The sequence below is a fragment of the Leishmania donovani genome, chromosome 28 (genome assembly GCF_000227135.1).
Source record: "Leishmania donovani BPK282A1 complete genome, chromosome 28".
NCBI lineage: Eukaryota > Euglenozoa > Kinetoplastea > Trypanosomatida > Trypanosomatidae > Leishmania > Leishmania donovani.
This window is the reverse complement of record NC_018255.1, coordinates 459,309-478,126: the sequence shown is the minus strand read 5'-3', so window position 1 is coordinate 478,126 and position 18,818 is coordinate 459,309. Positions and strand designations below refer to the sequence as shown.

The following is an 18,818-nucleotide window of genomic DNA, read 5'->3' as shown; positions in this document are numbered from 1 at the left end:
CACACACACACACACGATCTTCAGACACAGATACTTCCGCCTGGGAGGCGGAAGTATCTGTGACAAGGACGCTGCAAAAGTCATCGACGCAGAAACGAAAGCGTGCACCATCCTCTCGCCTCCGGTAGTTGCACTGGTGAACACCGCTATCCGTCAATCGCCTCTTTGCTTGCCCTTGCCCTTCTTCGCCCCCCCCCCGTCCCTCCGCGTATCCGCCTCGCTAGGCCTCCTCATACGGAGACGGTCGCTCCCTCCGGGTGCGCCTGTACACACGATTGCTCTCTCAAGAAAAACTGTGTTGCTTCATGATGTTCTCGCCTTTCTGTACTTCTCTCTTTCCCGCTCCACCGCGGTTTCCTACAAGGTCGATGACCACACATCCTTTAGGTACCGCCCCTCCTTTTCCATCACGTTCATGTACTCGGTAGCAGCCTCGCGCGGCATCTTGCCCTCCACCTCCACAATGCGCTTGAGCTCCGCCTCCACGTCCTTGGCCATGCGCCTCGCGTCACCGCAGATGTAGACGTTCGCGCCAGATACCAACATTTCCCATATCTCCGCCCCCCGCTCCCTCAGCCGGTGCTGGACATACACCTTGTGGGCTTGGTCGCGACTGTACGCGGTCACCAGCGCCGACAGGACCCCTTCGTGGAGTGCCTCCGTGCAGTAGTCCTCGAAGATGTGATCCTCGTCATGCCGGCGGCAGCCAAAGAAGAGGATAGACTTGCCGAGTTCAGTACCTTTCTGCTTCCAGACCCCACGGCGTGCAATGAAACCAATGAATGGCGCCACACCGGTGCCGGCGCCAATCATTACCACCGGCCGCTCCTTGTGCCGCATCGGGAGGTGGAAGTTGGACTTACGCACAAACACGGGCACCTTGTCGCCCACCTGCATCCTGGCAAGCATGTTCGTGCACAGTCCACCATCGACAATGCCGACCGTCGTCCCCACCAAGGTCGGCGTGGCAAGGAGGTCGGAGGAGATAGAGTAGTAGCGGGGCGCGATGCGCGGCATGAGCTCGAGGAAAAAGGACAGCGGCACCTTGGCAGAGTTGAACTTGCGCAGGAAGCCTAGCATGGTGCGCAGCTTACCGCATAGTTTCGCGAACTCCTTCTGTGCGTCCTGGTTCACGCGTAGAATGCGCAGCAGCTCCTCTTTCTGGACGGGGTCGGTGCAGCAATGAGCAAAGGCACGCAACGTCGATTTCTTCGGGGGCCCGGTGAGGTCGATGTACCACTTGAGCGCCGTGCGCATCGACACACGAGCTGGGAGGACGTTCTTGAGGGTCTTTTTGTCCTGCAGGGAAAAGACGCGGCCGGCCTCCTCGTCTGAGATGCCGAGGGACTGCAGGTACTGCGAGACAAGCTCGTCCGGGTTGCACGGCAGGATGCCGAGGTGATCGCCGGCTTGGTAGGAGATGATGGTGTCGCTGATGCTGAAATCGATGGCGCGGGTGCTGCGCCCCTCGGCATTGCGCAGCAGCTCTTCGTTGCGGATGATGGGCACCCACACCGGCAGGCGTTGCGTCGGCTCCAGCACGGAAGCCGTTTTGGGGAACGCGAGCGGTTCCTCGGCCTCCTCCCAGTACTTGACTCGGCACTGTGGCTCCACGGGTTCTTCCGAGTTCTCCTTGATAGTGATGTTCAGCGCACGCCCGACAGCGGGCCAGAGGTCCTTGCACCACTCATCGAACTGCTCCTCCAGCTGTCCGTTGCCCGAGTCGCCGCAGCCAAGGCCAAAGATGCGCTGCGCCCCGAGCTCCTCGAAGCGGCTATCCATGACGATACCCTCCTCGCAGAAGTACTTGTACTGACGATCACCCAGGCCGAACACCGCGTACTTGACATTCGCCAGCTCCTCCCCTGGCGAGCGGCACTCGTCCATCATCCAGTCGTGGAAGTTCTTCATTGTGTCGGTCGGCTCACCCTCGCCGTAGGTGGCGCAGATTAGAATGACCAGGCGCTCGCACTCCATGTTGTACGCCTCGTAGCAGTCGAGGTCGCACACCTTGATAGGCACGCCGAGCTTCGTACCCTCGCGGGTCAGCGTCTTGGCAAACATCTCGGCCGTGCCCGTCTGCGATCCAAACAGGACAGTGACCTCCTGCTGATCCTTCGCAACTGCGTTACTGCCGCTGGCAGCGGCGTCGCTCACGCCAGGCACCTTCTTGCCATTGGAATTGGTGGTGGCAGACACAGCGCCATAGCGTCCGGAAGCCTGCCGGTTCAGCTGGAAGTAGAAATAGCCCGCCAGGGCGAACAGCACCGTGGCGACAATGTAGAGGAAAGACATGGCTACAGTCGAACGAGGGAGGGGGTTGGGGACTAGCCGACGAGGCCAGATATAAACGTGTGGGGAGTGTCGTCGCTGCCTCTCTCTTGCCGGCTACAAGACGCAGAGAGGCGACAGCGGTTAGCGCACAGTGCACGAGCGGCTCGGCTGTTTTGTTCTTCCGTTCGTTGCTGAGTGCGCTGTGAACGGGGTGGTGCACCTCTTCCGTCTTTCCGTCCTTCCTTTTGTTGCCTTTACGCTTACTTTTGTTTTTGCTTGCGGAGAGAGAAAGAGGGAGGGGGAGGGGGGAGGAGGAGAGAGGTGTGTGCGTGTGGACGTGTGTGCTGCTGCGCATAAGACCCGAGAGAAGTGGCTGAGAAACGACCTCTACTACAATAAGGAAAAGAAAGCCGAAACAAAAGGAGAAAGAGAGGAGGGAGGTAGAGAAGCCAAGAAAGAACGTGCGCGAGGGAGGGGAGAGAGAAGCGGGCGGCTGAGAATCACACAAGCACACACCGGAGACTACCAACGCGACTTAGCACGTAAGTGCGCACCTGGCATTCCGCTGTGTGTTGTTTACTGGTTCCCCTTTTGACCCGTTGCCTCTGAGGCGCGGCGGTGCTCTGTCTCTTGTTCTCTCTCTGCCTTTTTGTTTGAGTCTAACACGACCCCGTTCAGCTGTTTCCGTCGTTCGCCTTTTGTCACCCTTCACAACAGTACTTGCTGAAAACTTGGGAAACGAAGGGCCCCAATGATCTGGCGCTGAACTCGACAAGAAGAAGGCGTGGAAGGGGCGAGGAAGATGAAAAAAGGAGTCAAGGACAGCAAACAAGAGACGAGAAAGAGAGAGAGAGAGAGACGACGCGCTGCGGCGATGATCGAGGAACCGGAACACACAGCCAGTTAGGGGGTGGGCACGCGCGAAACAAAAGCGCCAAAACGCACACGCACCTCCAACACACACACACACACGCGAAATCCAAACGGAAAGGATGAGGGGATGAGCACAAGGGGAGAGGGGGAGCAGGCGCACTTGCTTTAGAGGTCAAAGATGAGGGCACCTGCGCGAAGTGACCAGGGAGGGCCCAAGAGGGGAGGGGGGCACGAGCGATGTACGGCACGTGTGGACGCGCAAGCATCAAGGTCCATGTGTGGTGGTGGTAGTGGTCGTGGTAGGCAAAGGGCAACGAGGGGAGGAAAGAAGAAAGGAAATACTCGAAACAGACGGAAGCACAACTGTGATGCGCATCGCCATCTCAATAGCACGCGCGCGGATCACCATCTACGCAGCCCTTCTCTTTGCTTACAGATTAGCGCGCAATCGGCGGGGGTGGGTGGGTGGGTGAGAGGCTTAACGCAACGCTACCTCGATTTCTTCTCTCATGCATTCCTTGAGAGCACAGTTGAGACGAAATCACCCTCTGTGAAAGTCTGTGAGCCTTCACGGAAACGACCATGACAGCGCCTCCCTTCGTCACAGTTCGGAGCTTGGCGATACGTGCGTGCTTGTGTTCAGTGAACTCTTCTTGTGGACTTGAGCTACGGCCACGCACCACTGTGCGAGCGTCATCCAAATAGAGGGAGAGAGCATAGAAGTACAGTTGGCATTCGACATGTGCCCATCACGAAACAAGCATGACGGGGGAAGGCACGCGTGCCTGTGTGGAGAAACGACGGCTGCATGCGCGCAGCCCCATACACGCGCTACAGGTGATGCTGTTGCAGGGATGAGAGACTGGACTCGGGCAGGCGTAGCCGCGAGGCAGGCATGCCCTTCGCAATTCCTTTCATGTTTGCCGCATAAATCCATCCTGCGCCCTCCTGCTTGCAGGACGCCGCCGCCTCCTTCGAGGTGCCACGCGCGGTGGTGATGTAGAGCGTGGTGAGGTCGGCGTCGCCAAAACAGCAGCTCGTGCACAGTGCTACCTCCGGCAGCTTGACAACGCCCGTAATAGCAATCCGCTCAGCAACTGTGGCGCCGACATTGCGGTCCTGCAGGCGCACCACCTCGCCGATGCCCGCCAGCGCCACCCACACCGCCCCCGACGCGTCCACGCACAGCCCGTCAAGCGTGGCACCCCGCTCTCTCAGGGAACTGGGCAGCGCCCAGTACACGTACCCCGCATCCCTTGTCCTGCCTTCGTGGTGGTGGCCCCTTTCGGGACCGTCCGCAGGGGGCACAGCTTGGTACGGGTATGCACGAATCACGGCGGCAGGCGTGTCAACGTGGTACAAGACATCCCCAGCCGGGGACCACCCTATCCCGTTCGACACGGTCACGTTAGGCACCTCAACCGAAAAGCCATTACTCGTGACAGAGGGCGAGGAGGAGGACAATGCCTTTGCGGGGCTTTCGGCGACCCACCGCATCAGGGAGCCACACCCCAGGTCGCGCCTAGGAAAGCTGTCTGTGCGCTCCATGATGCCACCGCACCAAAGAGAGTTGTCCGGCCCGACTTTGCCGTCGTTGAAGCGGTAGACACGGCCCCCCTGTAGTTGAAAAAGCGACTGAGGAAAGCGGGCTATCTGATAGTGCGATACCGGCGTCAAGGCGCGCAGCTTGGGCGGCCGGCACGTCTGTCCCGAGATGCGCCACGGCAAAGTTGTAGAATATGAGGTGTAGTACAGCCCCTTCTGCGAGCCCCACACGGCATGGTACGGAGCGGCGCTGTGCGCCCCTGGCTTTCCCGTGCCAGAGGCATCTCCTGGAGCGGTGTGCACGATGAACCCAGGGCGGTGCCCGGGTAGCGGCAGCACGGCGACGCGGTCGAAATCACACATGCTGCCTGGCGCCGGCTGGCCAACGTACAGGGCCTCGCCAAGGATGTCGACCCACCACAGAGCTTGGTGCGCCTCGTCCCAGGTGGGGGACTCCCCCAGCTGGCATGGTGCGATGCCAGCCGGGGTGCTGACCCGGCGTGCCGTGACTTGAAAAAGGGCTGCCATCCGGCCTCAACGTGCAGCGTCTCTACAGTCAGGGCTTAAGAAAATGACCGTAGCGCGTGGAGGACGTATAACGGACACCACTGTAGTCAACACCGGGGCGGCGGAGGGTAAGGCAGGGAGGTAGGGCCCATGCGCGTGGAGCAGAATAGATATGGATGTCGAGGGGGGGGGTGCGGGAGAGAAGTTCAGATCATCAAGCATTGCCGTCAATCCGGTTGCAGGACTCCAAGATCGAAGGAGTCACCTGCTGAGGAAGAGGGTAAGAAAAAGAGGGAGGCCGAGGAGGGCAGCTAACAGAGCAGCATGTCGTGTGTGTCGTCCAACCTGGAAAAAGTCGTTGGTGTGCGGCAGCTTCGGAGAGGCGTCATGGGAAAGCCGCCACGTCGCCACCTTGAAAGACACGCCGGAGAACAACGCCATGACGACGACGCCGGCACTATGCTTCTCTGGCAAAAATGAAGTACAGGATGGGCGTGCTTCACGCTTTTAGTTGGCATGGCCAGCTCGATGGCCTCCATGACCAGCCAAAGAAACGAAGAGGTGACACAGGGCAAGGAAAGCTCAAGCGTGACGCGAGGAGGACAGACAAGACATGTCAGCATACACGTGGCCGCCCGATGTTACGCGCGCGTAGAGTAAAACGAGTAGAAGAGGCGGCATGGGGAGGAGGGTGTGCAATGGCCGTCTCTGCCACCACCTCTACGCGTTCGGAGAACGGGTTGGCTGCCCTTTATCCTGCCTCCACGCCATACACGATCTCCCCACCACCACCAGTGTCCTCTGACCAGCTGCTTTCTTGTCCTCATCTGTGAACCTCTTCAGAAGGGAGGGGGAGGTGAAGAGAAGCCGCCGGTAAAGCATAACGGCAACAGTCTAACAAACGGAAGCTTAATCCAGACGCAACGCACATCGATCACAGGGAGCCACTGCACCACACGTCTGCCTGGTCAGCAAAGGGGTACGCACAACCACACGCACACGTCCACGGAGAACCCACGTTGAACACAGCGAAATGTGCGCCGCCCAGTGACCGGTGGTGTGGGAGAGCGGGAAGGGGGGGGAGAGAGGGCGCGCCAAGAAGTCTCTTGCTCGCTATACAGAGGCTGGCGCGTGCTCATACATGCGCACGTGGCTCGGGCGCCTAGTAGGGACGCCGCCTCTTCTTTGGGGGCGTTCCGTCGCTACTAGTGCTGCTGTTGATAGACAAGGAAGAGGAGATCGCACTTTCCTCCGCTTCAGAGTCATCGCTGCAGCTATCCTCGCTGTTGCTCTCGCTATCTTCTGACGATGGCGGCGACGCAATGACGTGCGCCTTCTTCGCGCGCTTCCGGTCCACTGGAGGACCGCCAGTGCGACGGATCACGCAGAACTTGCTGGGCTCCTTTAGGGAATACTGGATCATCGCCCCGTCGAGCGCCTTCTCCGCGAAGCACACGCCGTACGTGTATCCCTTCGCATCTGGCTTGCCAAACATGGCCGAGTCAGGGATCTTGATCTTTGCAAGCGAGGTGTCTTGATACGCCTTCTCCAGCAGTGCTGCCACGGCGAGGTTGTACTTGCGCCACGGCATGGGGTCACTGCCCTTACCTTCTATGTGGTTCTTCCACTCCCAAATCCCCAGCTTGTGTGGCGCAGGATCAGCACAGGCTGGTGCAGGTGCCTTCTCCGATGCGCTGCCAAACGGGGCCTGCGCAGATGGCGCGACAGCTCCAAGAGAACGCTGTGACTCCGATCGAGCTTCCTTTACCTGCGCTGCCGGTGATGAGTCCGACATGTCTTGCTGCTGCTGCTGTTGAAGCGCCACATCCAGCAGCCCACGCCACCCCGGCTTCCCACTCCCATTGGCCGCCGCCGCGCCTTCGCCGCCCCCGGTCCGTCCATTAGAGGGACGGCTCGCTTTCCTCTCCTCGTCACTAAGCTCATCGTTATCATCGTCACCCCCGCCGAGGGCCCTGACCGACGGCACAGCGAGCATCTCCGCGGTTGTCCTTGTTGTCGCTGCCGCTGTAGCATCCTCGCGGGCGACTTCCGTTCCTTCAAAACGGACCGTCAGCGTTGGCAGAGCGAGTTCCTCGGGGAAGTGCACGGTCGCCGCGTCGATCGCATGGCGATCAGGCGCCTGCGTGACCGTCAGTGGGTCACACAGAGGAACGTCGACCGTGATGATGCCGCCTGCGCTCTGGTGCGCTGTGGCCTCCTTCGCGGCGGCCGTTGCACTAAACCTCACTGGCGCGCGCTGCCACAAGGACGGAGCGCTCTCGTCTGACTCGACGGCAGCGGCGTCATTCAACCGAGGCACGGGTGTGCAACTTGCACCCAGAAAGGAGGGGTTCTTCCCCTCTTGGATCATGTAGAGGTGAGGGGGGTGCCACACCACCGCCAGGTGCTCCCGCGACGCGTACTTGTGCGACAGCAGCTGAGCAGATGGCAGTTGCCGCCCACGTCCAACAACGTACACGTGGTCGGTCTTGTCTACCGACAGGACAAGGCGATCGGAGCGCACAATCACCCACTTGCCCACTGGCGCCGTGGCGGAAATGCTCATCTTGTACGAGATGCGCAGGCACAAGAAGGGTGCCTTCGCACGGCAAACAAAAAAAAATTGCAAGAAGGGGCGTGGGCGCAGGCGTCTGTGCCCCCCCTTCCCTCTTCCCCCTGCGTGTGTGTCTTGGGGATGCCCGAGGGTGTGAACGTCTTTGATGACGTCCGAATGTGGCGGCTGAGAGGACGCAAAGGAAGTTGAAAGAAGCTGGCCTCGTGAAGATAGAGAGAGGGGGAGGGAGAGGGGGCAGCAACAGGTAAAAAAGGAAATAGGGATGAAAATGCAGCAATAGTCACGGATGGCATCACTTCACTAGACCGCTTAGCATCGCACCTTGCACGACGCGACTGACACGAGAGCCACCGCAAGTGTGTCCTCTCCAGCACAGTGAGTGACGACCTGCTCTGCGCAGCGGTCCTTAGCAATCATGGAAAAAGCGTGTAAGGTTGCGGTGGCAGTGCGTCGGTAGAGGAAAGGCTGCGTCCCCTGCACATGAACCGCGCGCACCGTCAGTGAGTCCACCCTCAATAGGTTTCCGCTCACTATGAGCCTCACAGCGTCCCCGTGCAGACCATCCACAGCATCCCTTTTTTTTTCTTGCGTTTACTTTTCGTGCCAGTGTCGCTCCCAGTGTCGGGCACTCCATTCGTGGGCGTAGGCGGCGCCCTCTCGGAAAGGGAGGCAGGCCGCCTTGGAGAGAGCGATGAACGGTTCACCTTCATTCGTGTTCAGCCATCGTAGCGGAGCCCGCCGATTTCTTCTCCCGTGACGAACATGTCGGCAAGGTCTGTGGTATTGAAGTCGTCGAGGTTGTCATCAGCACCCAAGAACGCGGAGACGCAACCCCTACCAACGTTGCTTTGGAGTGCGACGGAACTGCTCAGAAGGCGTCCCTGAGCCGCGCTTGAAACAGCGGCAGATCGCACCGGGACAGCTGCGCCGCTCCCACTCACTACAGACAGCCCCGCAGACGCCTTGGAAGACGGTAAGGGTACAGCCAGCAGCGCGGGAGCAGAGAGTTGTGGGGGGAGGGCCACATTGCTTTGCGTAGTCACCGCCTCTCTGTAGAGATCAGCCAAGGGCAGGTCATCGACGCCACAGGGCACTGACGGCCGGCCACCGCTAACACCGGTGCGGTTCCCGATCGAAGCTGGTAGAGTGGCACCATGAGAAGCTATGCCTGGTGCTGTCTCTCTCACTTGTCCACCTTCCCGCCCCTGTTGCTGCTGCTGCGATGCGTACACATCCACCGGGTATACCCACCCGTCCTGCTCCACCACCTGCACCCCGTGATATCTGCGAAGGCGTGCCGGCGCACCAGTGGTGGTGGTGCTGGCTACAGGGTGCTTCGTGCACCGCTCTTGCTTTCCTCGCTTCCGCCTCGGCGAGCTGCTCGACGTCGACGATGGCGGCCGAGCAGGTGACGTCGTGGATGATGACGCAGAAGACCACACACTGCTCGCGTCGCTAAAGTAGGACGTGGCGGGCCACTGCAGTGGGGCACCAGCCGCAACAGTGTTGCCCTTACGCTGCCCACGGTCAGCGTCGTCGCTCACCCCAGTGGGCGACACTGTCGATGACAGAGTGCTAGAAGTGTCGGAGTCAGAGCCGTCCGTGTCGTTGCTGGTCGAGTTACTGTCGCTGATTTCAATCACATCCTCCGTGGCTGCGTTGCTCGCGGAGAGGTTAGCACGGCACGGTGGAGCGCAGGGCGGCCTGATCGATCCGGCACCATCCGGAGGCTGCGTTCCACCCGCTACTTTGAAGAGGCACCCTTCTCTGCCGCTTGCCATCGCACCCCTGTCGTCATCTGGCATCATACCAAGCTCCTCCATCAGGGTGCGCCACTCCCCCGACAACTGTGAAGTAGCGAGAACCCCGGTGCGGGTCGCGTCGTCGACCAGTCCTGGGGATACCGCGGTCGACCTCCGTTTTGTTTGCTGTGGGAGAAGAACGTGCTCAGCTGCGGAGCGCGCGCGAGCGGACGCCTGGTGCACACGCGGCACAGTAGCGTGCACCGCTGCTATTGAGTGGGCAACGCTGGCATCTGCTCTTCCGCGAGCACGTGGTGCATGCGATGTGCGCGACGCCGCCGTGGCTTGCTGCGGCGGCAACACACCACGCTGCCGCGCCGCCCCCTTGACCTTCTCCCACATTCGATGGGCGCTAGAGCCTTTGTACGTGCGGCCGTCGTAGACAAAACAGCGGCGCCCACGCGCGGTGAACCAGCGGTAGTCACACAACTGTCCGTCACTGCGCAGTGTAACCGCTGCGGAGGCCCGCGAGCCACCACTGCTCCCTCGGCCGCGACGTTGTGCACTGCCCCTGGTGCTTGGATCGCTACGACCACCGCGTGCACGTATCGAGGACGAGACAGATGCGGAAGTGGTGGCTGCCCGCGTTGGTGAGCCACGCTGCCGTGTGCGCCGCTGCGAGGGCGCGGCATGCGGGGCCGAGGCCTCGTAAAAGGCTTCTCCGTCCTCGCTGGCACCACCATGAGCATCGTCGCTTCCGTGAGTGGATGTAGTCGCGGCTACCGAGCGGCCTCCTGCGAGTGTGGCCAGCCGCAGGCCTGATTCGACGGAGGTTACCCCTTGCCGCCGAAGCTCGCTGATGCGGACGATACCTTTGCCGTAGGTCGAGGAGGTTTTGACTCTGCCGGTGGTGGTGCTCGTCTTCGAGGCCGGAATTTCGGATGCGGCATGGTGAGAAGAGGACGCGCACATGCCACGGTGAGCACCACTGGAAAGGCTGTCGCCTGAGTGCCAATGGCTCGCACCTCCTCTCATGCCTCCGGCGGCGCTAGCGGGGACATGGGCTACAGGGGTTGCACTTGATGTCAACGGTGGTGCCAGTCGCACAGCGAGGCGGCGACCGCTCAAAAGACCTTGGCCGACGGTGATGCCGACACCGCTACCGCTGGCGCTTTCCCGGTGGTGGGCTGGCGATGAGTTCGCTTGAGCTGAAGTCGAAGAAGGCGATGCGACGAGCGACGGCGAAGAAGCGGTACCGCTGACCCCATCACCGCCGTCGAAGTCGCTCGCCGCGCACGAGGGTGCTAGGCCGAGCTGCACATGATACTGCATGCGTGACAAGACGTCATCCACCAATAAGAACGCAGGGACGCTCCAGGGCAGCGAAGAGTGAGATAGTACGGCTGGGCAAGGACAGTAGTGCGCACCGGCAGCGGACGACGTCCAGGGCACTTGCGAATGAGAGCGACGGAGAAGGAAACTGCGGAATGAAGCTTGAGGGATGCTTATGATTGAGAAGGCGGCTCGCCACCACGTGTATATATATATATATATTTATGGAGAGAAGTCTGTGTAGCCCCGAGGTGTCGCAGGAGAAGACTCGAGCTCGCCCGCACGGAGGAGAAGGAGGTGGTGGTGGACGAGCAGCGCGAAGCAGGCGTATATGACCGTGTGTGTGTGTGTGTGGTGAACGGAAAAGGTGGCCGAGGGGCCAGGTTTGAGGTGGGATGGAAGGGGCGTCGAGGATGGTGGTTTGTGCGCCTGTGTGAAGATAACTTACCAGTGCCACTGCCCGTCAATGTGTGTTTCGTTGTTTCGCAAGGGTGTATCTATGCGTATGTATGCGTGCGTATGAGGTGCAAACCTCGCACACTAGGCAAGCGCCAACGACTGTGCACTCCTCCTTCGCGTCCGTGTGCGTGTGATTCATTGAGCGAGCGAGCAAAAGGGGACGATACAACGATAAGAAGGCCCGGCCACCACAGGAAGGGAGAGAGCGGCAGAGATACCAGCGTAAAGGCGCGGAGGGAGGCCAGTGGGCATTTGCCGGCTGCGCCGCAGGAAGCAAGATGCGAGAGCCGCTGCTGGAGGCAAGCGGGGCAGGCACTCAGCTCTGTGCGAAGTAGACGCCCTTCGAAGAGGAAGGAGGCCACCAGGAGGCCAGAGATCGCGGTTCCGCGGGACATGGGAGGGGGGGGGAGGCTCGACGGACAGCTCACTCTCTCTCGAACGAAGTGCCTTCACACGCCTTGACGGTCTTCTCAGGCTCCCGCTCCGTAGGTGTTGTCCCCGTTCAAGTCAATACGCTTGTGTCACCTGCAGTGACATCACCACAATTATCACTTCTTTTTTTTTCGTTCAAGTCAAGAAGAAGCGCGCGTGCTCATTGTTCATTTTTGTTGTCCTCATGTTGATGTGCGTGCGCCTTACCGTCTGCACTGGTTCGGCGTGAGGCGATACCTTCATCAGCATCACCATCACTACTTCTGAAGAGGGACAGAGAGTAGAAGCGCACACGGTTACTTAAGAAAAAGAAGAGAGATACAGCCTAGAGGCGGGTTTGTTCTGAGTTCTTTCGTTTTGTTGTGCACTGCCTCCTTCCTGGGTATCCGTCGCTTAACGTCGTAGAAGGCGCTGGAACTCCGTGACTCACACAGGTACGACGTCGCCTTCTTTTCTTCGTCTCCTTGCCTTCTTGTGCACTTGTTCACGACGCGTTTCGAATGTGGAACCAACGTCGCTGCTGAATGAAAGACTGATCCAACCATGAAAAGGGGGAGGGGGGGGGGCAGGAGAGGAGAGAAAAGGAGAGGAAGGGGCGAGGAGACCAGCCAAAGAAAAACGCGCGCACACACACAGACAAACAAACAACGCACATGGACGCAGGCACACACACACACACACACAATACCGCGCAGAAACGACAAAACAACGAATTACAGTGACAAGGACTCAATCGAAAAAAAAGCGAAAGAAACGCGTGCCGCACTTTTAAAGTGAAACAGACACAGAAATGCCAAAAAAAAAATAAATAAACCGGAGAAAGAAAGCACACAGACACACACACACACGGTACACAACGCAGTTGAATGATTCACATCGACGCATGATACCGGCCACAGCTGCTGCGATGCTTTCTTTCTCTATTACTCTCTGCTGATGTGGCCACGGAGCGCCTCTTGCACAGCGCACAAGGCATTCGACTCTCTTGTGTGTGGATTTTGCGGCCTAACAGAACGCAGGCGAGATATAGGCACAGTCGAAGAGACAAGCCTGCACAGCAACCAGCACGAACTGACAGCAAAATAAAAAAATAAAAAACAAACAGATAATCCATCAATGCGCACCTGTGTGCGTATGAATGAGTGTGTGAAGAAAAGGAAACCTCCCCGGCAGAGCGAAAGAAAGGAAAAAAAAAAACAAGAAGGGGGAGGACAGCACATCCGTAAAGACAGAAACAAAGAGAAAGGGCACAAGAATCGCACACACACACACACACAGACAGACAAACCAAAAAAAAAGCCCATCAGTATTGTTGTTGGTGGCGTACATGTGTTCAGCGTGTGCGCTTTCTGTTGCTTTGCCCCCCTCACATTATCTGGAACAGCCTTCACTTCATTTTTTTTTGCGTATGGTTGTATACGTGTGCGCGTCCGTGTCGGTACGTGCGTGTGCGTCTCGGTGTGTGTGTGTGTGTGTGTGTGTCGGTGTTTGATTTCTTTTTTTCCCTTTTTTGCCTTTTTTCCCGCCCTTTCTCTTTGACGCCCATTCAAAATACGAAAAAGAAAAAAAAACAAGAAGAAGCGCCAACAAACAACCATAAGTCAATGAAGAGAGAGAGAGACATCACACACAAAAAAACACGTACACGTAAATACATACGCGCATGGACATGCGTAAACGTACACCGCAACGGACAAGATGAGCTCTCCTGTTTCTCCCTTGTTTTGCTCTTTTATTTTCCTCTTTTTCCCTCTTTTTTGGCTCTTGATATTTTCGTTGGTGGTTATGTATACAAACATATAGACGTGTATCCATACATATATACGCCTATGTTTGCACATATATATATTCATGCGTGTGCGTCCTGTCCACCCTTGTTCTGCTTTCGCGCCTTCACGGGGCGTTTAAACAAAAAAAAAAAAGGCATACAGGGACGTCAGCTACGCAGGAGAACGAGACGCACCAACACAGGGACTCGGAGACATAGTGAAACGGCGTGCGTCTGACAGGCCACTGAAAGAGCAAGAGGTTCGCCGTACATGCGTGTCGATAACGGCAAGAAAAGGGCGTGGAGGAGATCGGTCCGATAGACTGGTTTCCTCGAACTTCGTCCGCTTTCCATCTCTCTATGTGTATGTGTGTGTGTTTGTGCGTGTTAGAGCCCATGTTTTCCTTACAGTCGTGTCGTTCTCCTGCACCTTTTTTCCTTCTGCCTCGCAACTCGCATGACTTTTTCAATCGCAAACCTGTGAGTGAAGGGAGGAAGGGAGGAAAGGGGGGCTTTGCCGATTCCGGGTGCATCCTATTTCACGTGTCTCTTCGGTTTTCGAGAGTACCCACTCCTCTGCGCTTGTGTGTGTGTCTGTGTGTTTGTGTGTGTGTGTGTGTGAGTGGGCCGAACGCGGGCTGGGGGAGTATTGCGTGTATGTGTCTTACAATCACCTTTCTGGCTGTGTCGACAATATTGCCCCTTCTTCTCGGCCCCCGCACTTCAATTCTCTTGTTCCTCCTCTTCACCAGCGTCCACCAACGACAGCATCCAGCACTCCTGGGCGTGTCTCTCTCTCACTCGAATAGTTAGGCACAGGCAAAGGGTGAGGTTGAAAAACGCTTTCTAATTTATCGCGCCAGTGAACAGCATAACTGCTACTTCCGCCTCCGTCACCACTGCATCGCATCTGCTTTTTTTTTCCTTCTCTCGCATAGCCGCCAATCCACCCCGCCCACCTCCACATCCGCACGCCACACAGACGATGGTGCTCGCGCATCGTACACCCTCGGCCAGTGGTTCAGAGAGAGAGCACGATCGTCCAGTGAAGCGAAAAGGGCACACGAATTCACGCGCAACTTTCAGGAAGTGGGGTAGACGGGTAGGAAGCTGACAGCCTACCAATGTGCCCGTAGTCAGGCATCTGGCGAAGTGCATCGAGAGAGAGAGAGAGAGCAACAGCAGCAAAACAGCAAAGAAAGGATGCGAGAGACGGAGGAACGGCGCACGTGCAGTGCGCTCGAAAGTGCCATCGTGAGAGATGCTCACAGGCTCACTCAAACGCCGTGGAAAGAATTCAGAGCAGACGGGGGAGGGGACAGTGGCACGAAAAAGGACGCTGCGTAGCGCGAAGAAGCTCAGATGACGACACACACGCACACAGAAGAGGCGCACACACGCACAGAGAGTCGCGCAGCAACTCACTGAGCGCGAAAAAAAAACAAACGAAGAAAAAAAAGGGTGGGGTAAAACAAAAGAAGGCAGCAAGCAACAACAGAAGAAAACAGACAGGCAGAGAGAGAGCAGGCGAGCGCACGCGACAGGGGGCGGCACGTGTACCACGAGGGATGACGGAAACTGAACAAAGGGGATAGGGCGCACACGTTTCTCATTGACGGAAGAACGCGCACACACACGCACGCACAAGCACCGACATACACATATACACACATCAATGCGCAAGGCACCAAACTGAGCGCATAGGGAAAGGGAAGGGAGACGAGGAAAGCAATGACGGCACAGTGGGCTTCTCCAGGTCAGCGGGTGTGCCTTTGGATGTCTGTCTCTCTCTCCGTGTGTGTGCGTGTGTGTGTGTGTGTGTACATGCTCACCAGACCGAGATGATGCCGAGTAGGAGGACGAGCAGAAGCGAGAAGGACACACACAAAACGAGCTCACACAGAACCCCATAAAGTTCACGGCGCAACGCACACGCGCGCGCACACCCAACCGCAATGGTATAATGCGGCGAACAGAGAAGGAAAGAGGCGACGCTCAAAACAGTGAAAGAAAAAAAGGAGAGGGATGTGGTGGAGAAGCTCACATCTCGACCACGGCGGCGAAGGCGCACATACACGATTGCCAAAGAAACACAGAACCGCCATCGTTGAGTGGGCTTTTCGCTTCACCTCTCCGTATCTCGGTGCCGAGACGGCGTTTGGAGACACCCTCTGTTTTGTCGTGTAGAGTGAAAGCTGAGCATGCCATGATGTATGTGTGCCGTCGGTGTCGTGCGGTGTCGCACCCCCTTCTCTCTGCTCTTCTTGTATGTTCCGCTTTCCTGTTTTTCTTTCACGCGGCCGACTACAAGTCATCCATCGCGTCCGCCTCTTCGGCACCAGAGCCGGCGGCGCCCTGGTACACCTTTTGAATGATGGGGTTCGTCACACTCTGCAGCTTCGTGCGTGCAGCCTCGAACTCCTCACGGTCTGCATTGGGGTTCTCGTCGACAAAGTCGAGGGCATCCTTCACAGCCTCCTCGATCGCCTTCTTGTCGTCCGCGGCGAGCTTGTCACCAAGCTTGTCCTTGTCGTTGATCTGGTTGCGAAGCGAGTACGCGATGCTCTCTAGCGAGTTCTTCGCTTCGACACGTTCGCGCACCTTGCGGTCCTCATCCTCGAACTCGGCAGCCTCGCGCACCATGCGCTCGATCTCCTCCTCGCTGAGGCGTCCCTTGTCATTTGTGATGGTGATCTCCTCCCGCTTTCCAGAAGACTTGTCGCTAGCCGTCACCTGCAGGATGCTGTTCTCGTCCACATCGAAGGCGACCTCGATCTGCGGCACGCCGCGCGGCGCCGGCGGGATGCCGGAGAGGTCGAACTTGCCAAGCAAGCGATTGTCCTTCGTCATCCCGCGCTCGCCCTCGAAGACCTGGATCAGCACGCTGGGTTGGTTGTCCTGATAGGTGGAGAAGATCTGGCTCTTCTTGGTAGGAATCTGCGTGTTGCGCTCGATCAGCTTCGTCATGACTCCGCCGACGGTCTCGATGCCCAGAGACAAGGGAATCACATCGACCAGCACGACCTTGCCGCCCACCTCGCTCTCGCCCGTCAGCACGGCCGCCTGCACCGCAGCGCCGTACGCGACGGCCTCGTCGGGGTTGATGCCCTTGTTCGGCTCCTTGCCGCTGAAGAAGTCCTTGATGAGCTGCTGCACCTTCGGAATTCGGGTCGAGCCGCCGACTAGGACGATCTCGTCGATGTCACTCTTCTTCAGCTTTGCATCCTCCAGCACCTTCTGCACGGGCACCAGCGTGTTCTTGAAGAGGGCCATGTTCAGCTCCTCGAACTTGGCCCGCGTGATCTTCTCGCTGAAGTCGTAGCCCTCGACAAGGCTGTCCACCTCTACGCGCGCCTCCGGGTGGGACGACAACTGACGCTTCGCAGCCTCGCATGCCTTGCGCAGACGGGCCAGGGCCTTCTGGTCATTCGAGATGTCGACGTTCTGCTTGCGCTTGAGGCCGTCCACAAAAAACTTCATCATGTTGTTATCGAAGTCCTCACCACCGAGGTGAGTATCACCGTTCGTCGCGACCACCTCGAAGAAACCCTCGTCGATTGTCAGCAGGGACACATCGAACGTGCCGCCACCGAGGTCGAAGACCAGGATGTTCTTCTCGCCAGCCTTGTTGAGCCCGTACGCTATGGCGGCCGCTGTGGGCTCGTTGATGATGCGGACGACGTTAAGGCCGGCGATCTTACCGGAATCCTTCGTTGCCTGACGCTGTGCATCATTAAAGTACGCTGGCACCGTCACGACGGCGTTCTTCACCTTCTCGCCGAGGAAGGTCTCAGAGATCTCCTTCATCTTCTGCAGCACCATGGCGCTCACCTCCTCTGGCGTGAACCGCTTCTGCTGGCCCTTCACCGTCACTTGCACGAGCGGCTTGCCAGTCTTGTCCGCCACAATGTGGTACGAGAGCAGCTTCTTGTCATTCTGAACGGTGGGGTCGGCGTACTTGCGGCCGATGAGACGCTTGATGGCGTAGATGGTGTTCTCCGGGTTCTGCGGCAGCTGATTCTTCGCGCCATCGCCGACCAGACGCTCTGCGTCGGTGAAGGCGACCACAGACGGGGTGATGCGGTTACCCATCTCGTTCGTGACGATGTGGACCTCACCCTTCTGCCACACACCGGCGACCGAGTACGTCGTACCAAGGTCGACACCGATGCACGGCGACTCCACCTTGCCGCTGCCATCAGCGGCAGCCGCAGCCGACACCACCAGCATGGCGGACACGAGGCACACGGCCATGAGTGTTAGGTTGTCTTTCCGCGTCATCTTTTCCTGCTTCCGTTCCTTTTATGTTGTCCTTTAGAAACCACAGAAAGGCAACTGCAAAGGCTAACGGGAAGCGACGGCGAAGCGATGGGGGCGCCGAGGGAGGCGAGGCTACACAGACGCGCGCTAGTTCAAAAAGGAAATAGGCAAAGAAAAGATGCCACCGGATCCCTTCCAGACTTGGAACTCCAGAGAGAGAGAGCGAGTGAGCAAACACCGAAGAGCAACAGATATCCGACCCTGGCAGACAACTTGTCTCGAAATTGGTGGAGAGACAGAGACAGGTGCTGGTGGTACGTAGCCTGGCTTGAGGAGGGGGGAGGGGAAGGTGTTCACGCGTCGCTTAATGGAGCACAGTATAAGCGGACAACGCGACACGCCCTCAAACAACAACACAGAAACCCAAAAACAAAAGGGAAAAATCGAAGCGTCGATGCGCGAGATCGAGAGACGCTTGCACACGGATCGGAGACCAGTACGTGATATTCTGTTTGGAATCAGGCGGCGTATGGGCGAGGAAGTTCGATGAAAAAAAGGCGTGGAGGAGGAGAGAGAGCGACTTGAGAGCGGCGTGACCCTTAGATACCCTGCCGATGTCCGTGGGTGTGGAATAAGGAGAGAAGGGGGCAGGGATGTGGCGGGTGCGTGCATGTATGGGCGGGTTCGATGTCGTGTGTCGTCGTTCCCACAAAAGCCAAAAAAAAAGGGGAGAGAAGAGGACCAAGCAAAAAAAAAAGGGCAGAGTGAAAGGCTCGCAGAGTTGGAGCAGCATCATGGGTGACGATAGAGTGACTCTGCGTCACGGCCGCCCAGCCATCTGTCGGAAGGAGTTCACGCTGAAAGAGCCTCATGCGGCACACAACTACATCGACGCCGTTCCGGCGCCGAGGCAGCATCCCATTGGGGCTCGAAAAGCTGCGGTAGCGCAGGCATTCGCCCCTCGCGACCCAGCGAGCCCAACCCTGTTTTGTCGTTACCGCGCTTTCGATGGCATGAGCAACAAAGACAAGCCCAATATATGCACATGCAC

The 18,818-nt window shown here is 58.1% G+C and overlaps 5 protein-coding genes across 5 annotated transcripts; all 5 read right to left on the bottom strand.

Annotated features, from left to right (window-relative positions):
- Positions 1-357: 357 nt before the first annotated feature.
- On the bottom strand, positions 358-2,295 carry LDBPK_281350 (p450 reductase, putative; the record flags this gene model as incomplete). The annotated part of the gene is made up of 1 exon (XM_003862186.1): positions 358-2,295. The coding sequence occupies one exon, from the start codon at positions 2,293-2,295 to the stop codon at positions 358-360; it is 1,938 nt and encodes a 645-aa protein (XP_003862234.1).
- A 1,683-nt stretch (positions 2,296-3,978) lies between these two features.
- On the bottom strand, positions 3,979-5,220 carry LDBPK_281340 (hypothetical protein, unknown function; the record flags this gene model as incomplete). The annotated part of the gene is made up of 1 exon (XM_003862185.1): positions 3,979-5,220. One exon carries the CDS (start codon positions 5,218-5,220, stop codon positions 3,979-3,981), a length of 1,242 nt encoding a protein of 413 aa, XP_003862233.1.
- A 1,141-nt stretch (positions 5,221-6,361) lies between these two features.
- Positions 6,362-7,765, bottom strand: LDBPK_281330 (hypothetical protein, conserved; the record flags this gene model as incomplete). Its single annotated transcript, XM_003862184.1, has 1 exon — positions 6,362-7,765. One exon carries the CDS (start codon positions 7,763-7,765, stop codon positions 6,362-6,364), a length of 1,404 nt encoding a protein of 467 aa, XP_003862232.1.
- A 725-nt stretch (positions 7,766-8,490) lies between these two features.
- On the bottom strand, positions 8,491-10,848 carry LDBPK_281320 (hypothetical protein, conserved; the record flags this gene model as incomplete). Its single annotated transcript, XM_003862183.1, has 1 exon — positions 8,491-10,848. The coding sequence occupies one exon, from the start codon at positions 10,846-10,848 to the stop codon at positions 8,491-8,493; it is 2,358 nt and encodes a 785-aa protein (XP_003862231.1).
- A 4,963-nt stretch (positions 10,849-15,811) lies between these two features.
- Positions 15,812-17,788, bottom strand: LDBPK_281310 (glucose-regulated protein 78, putative; the record flags this gene model as incomplete). The annotated part of the gene is made up of 1 exon (XM_003862182.1): positions 15,812-17,788. One exon carries the CDS (start codon positions 17,786-17,788, stop codon positions 15,812-15,814), a length of 1,977 nt encoding a protein of 658 aa, XP_003862230.1.
- Between the last annotated feature and the right edge of the window lie 1,030 nt (positions 17,789-18,818).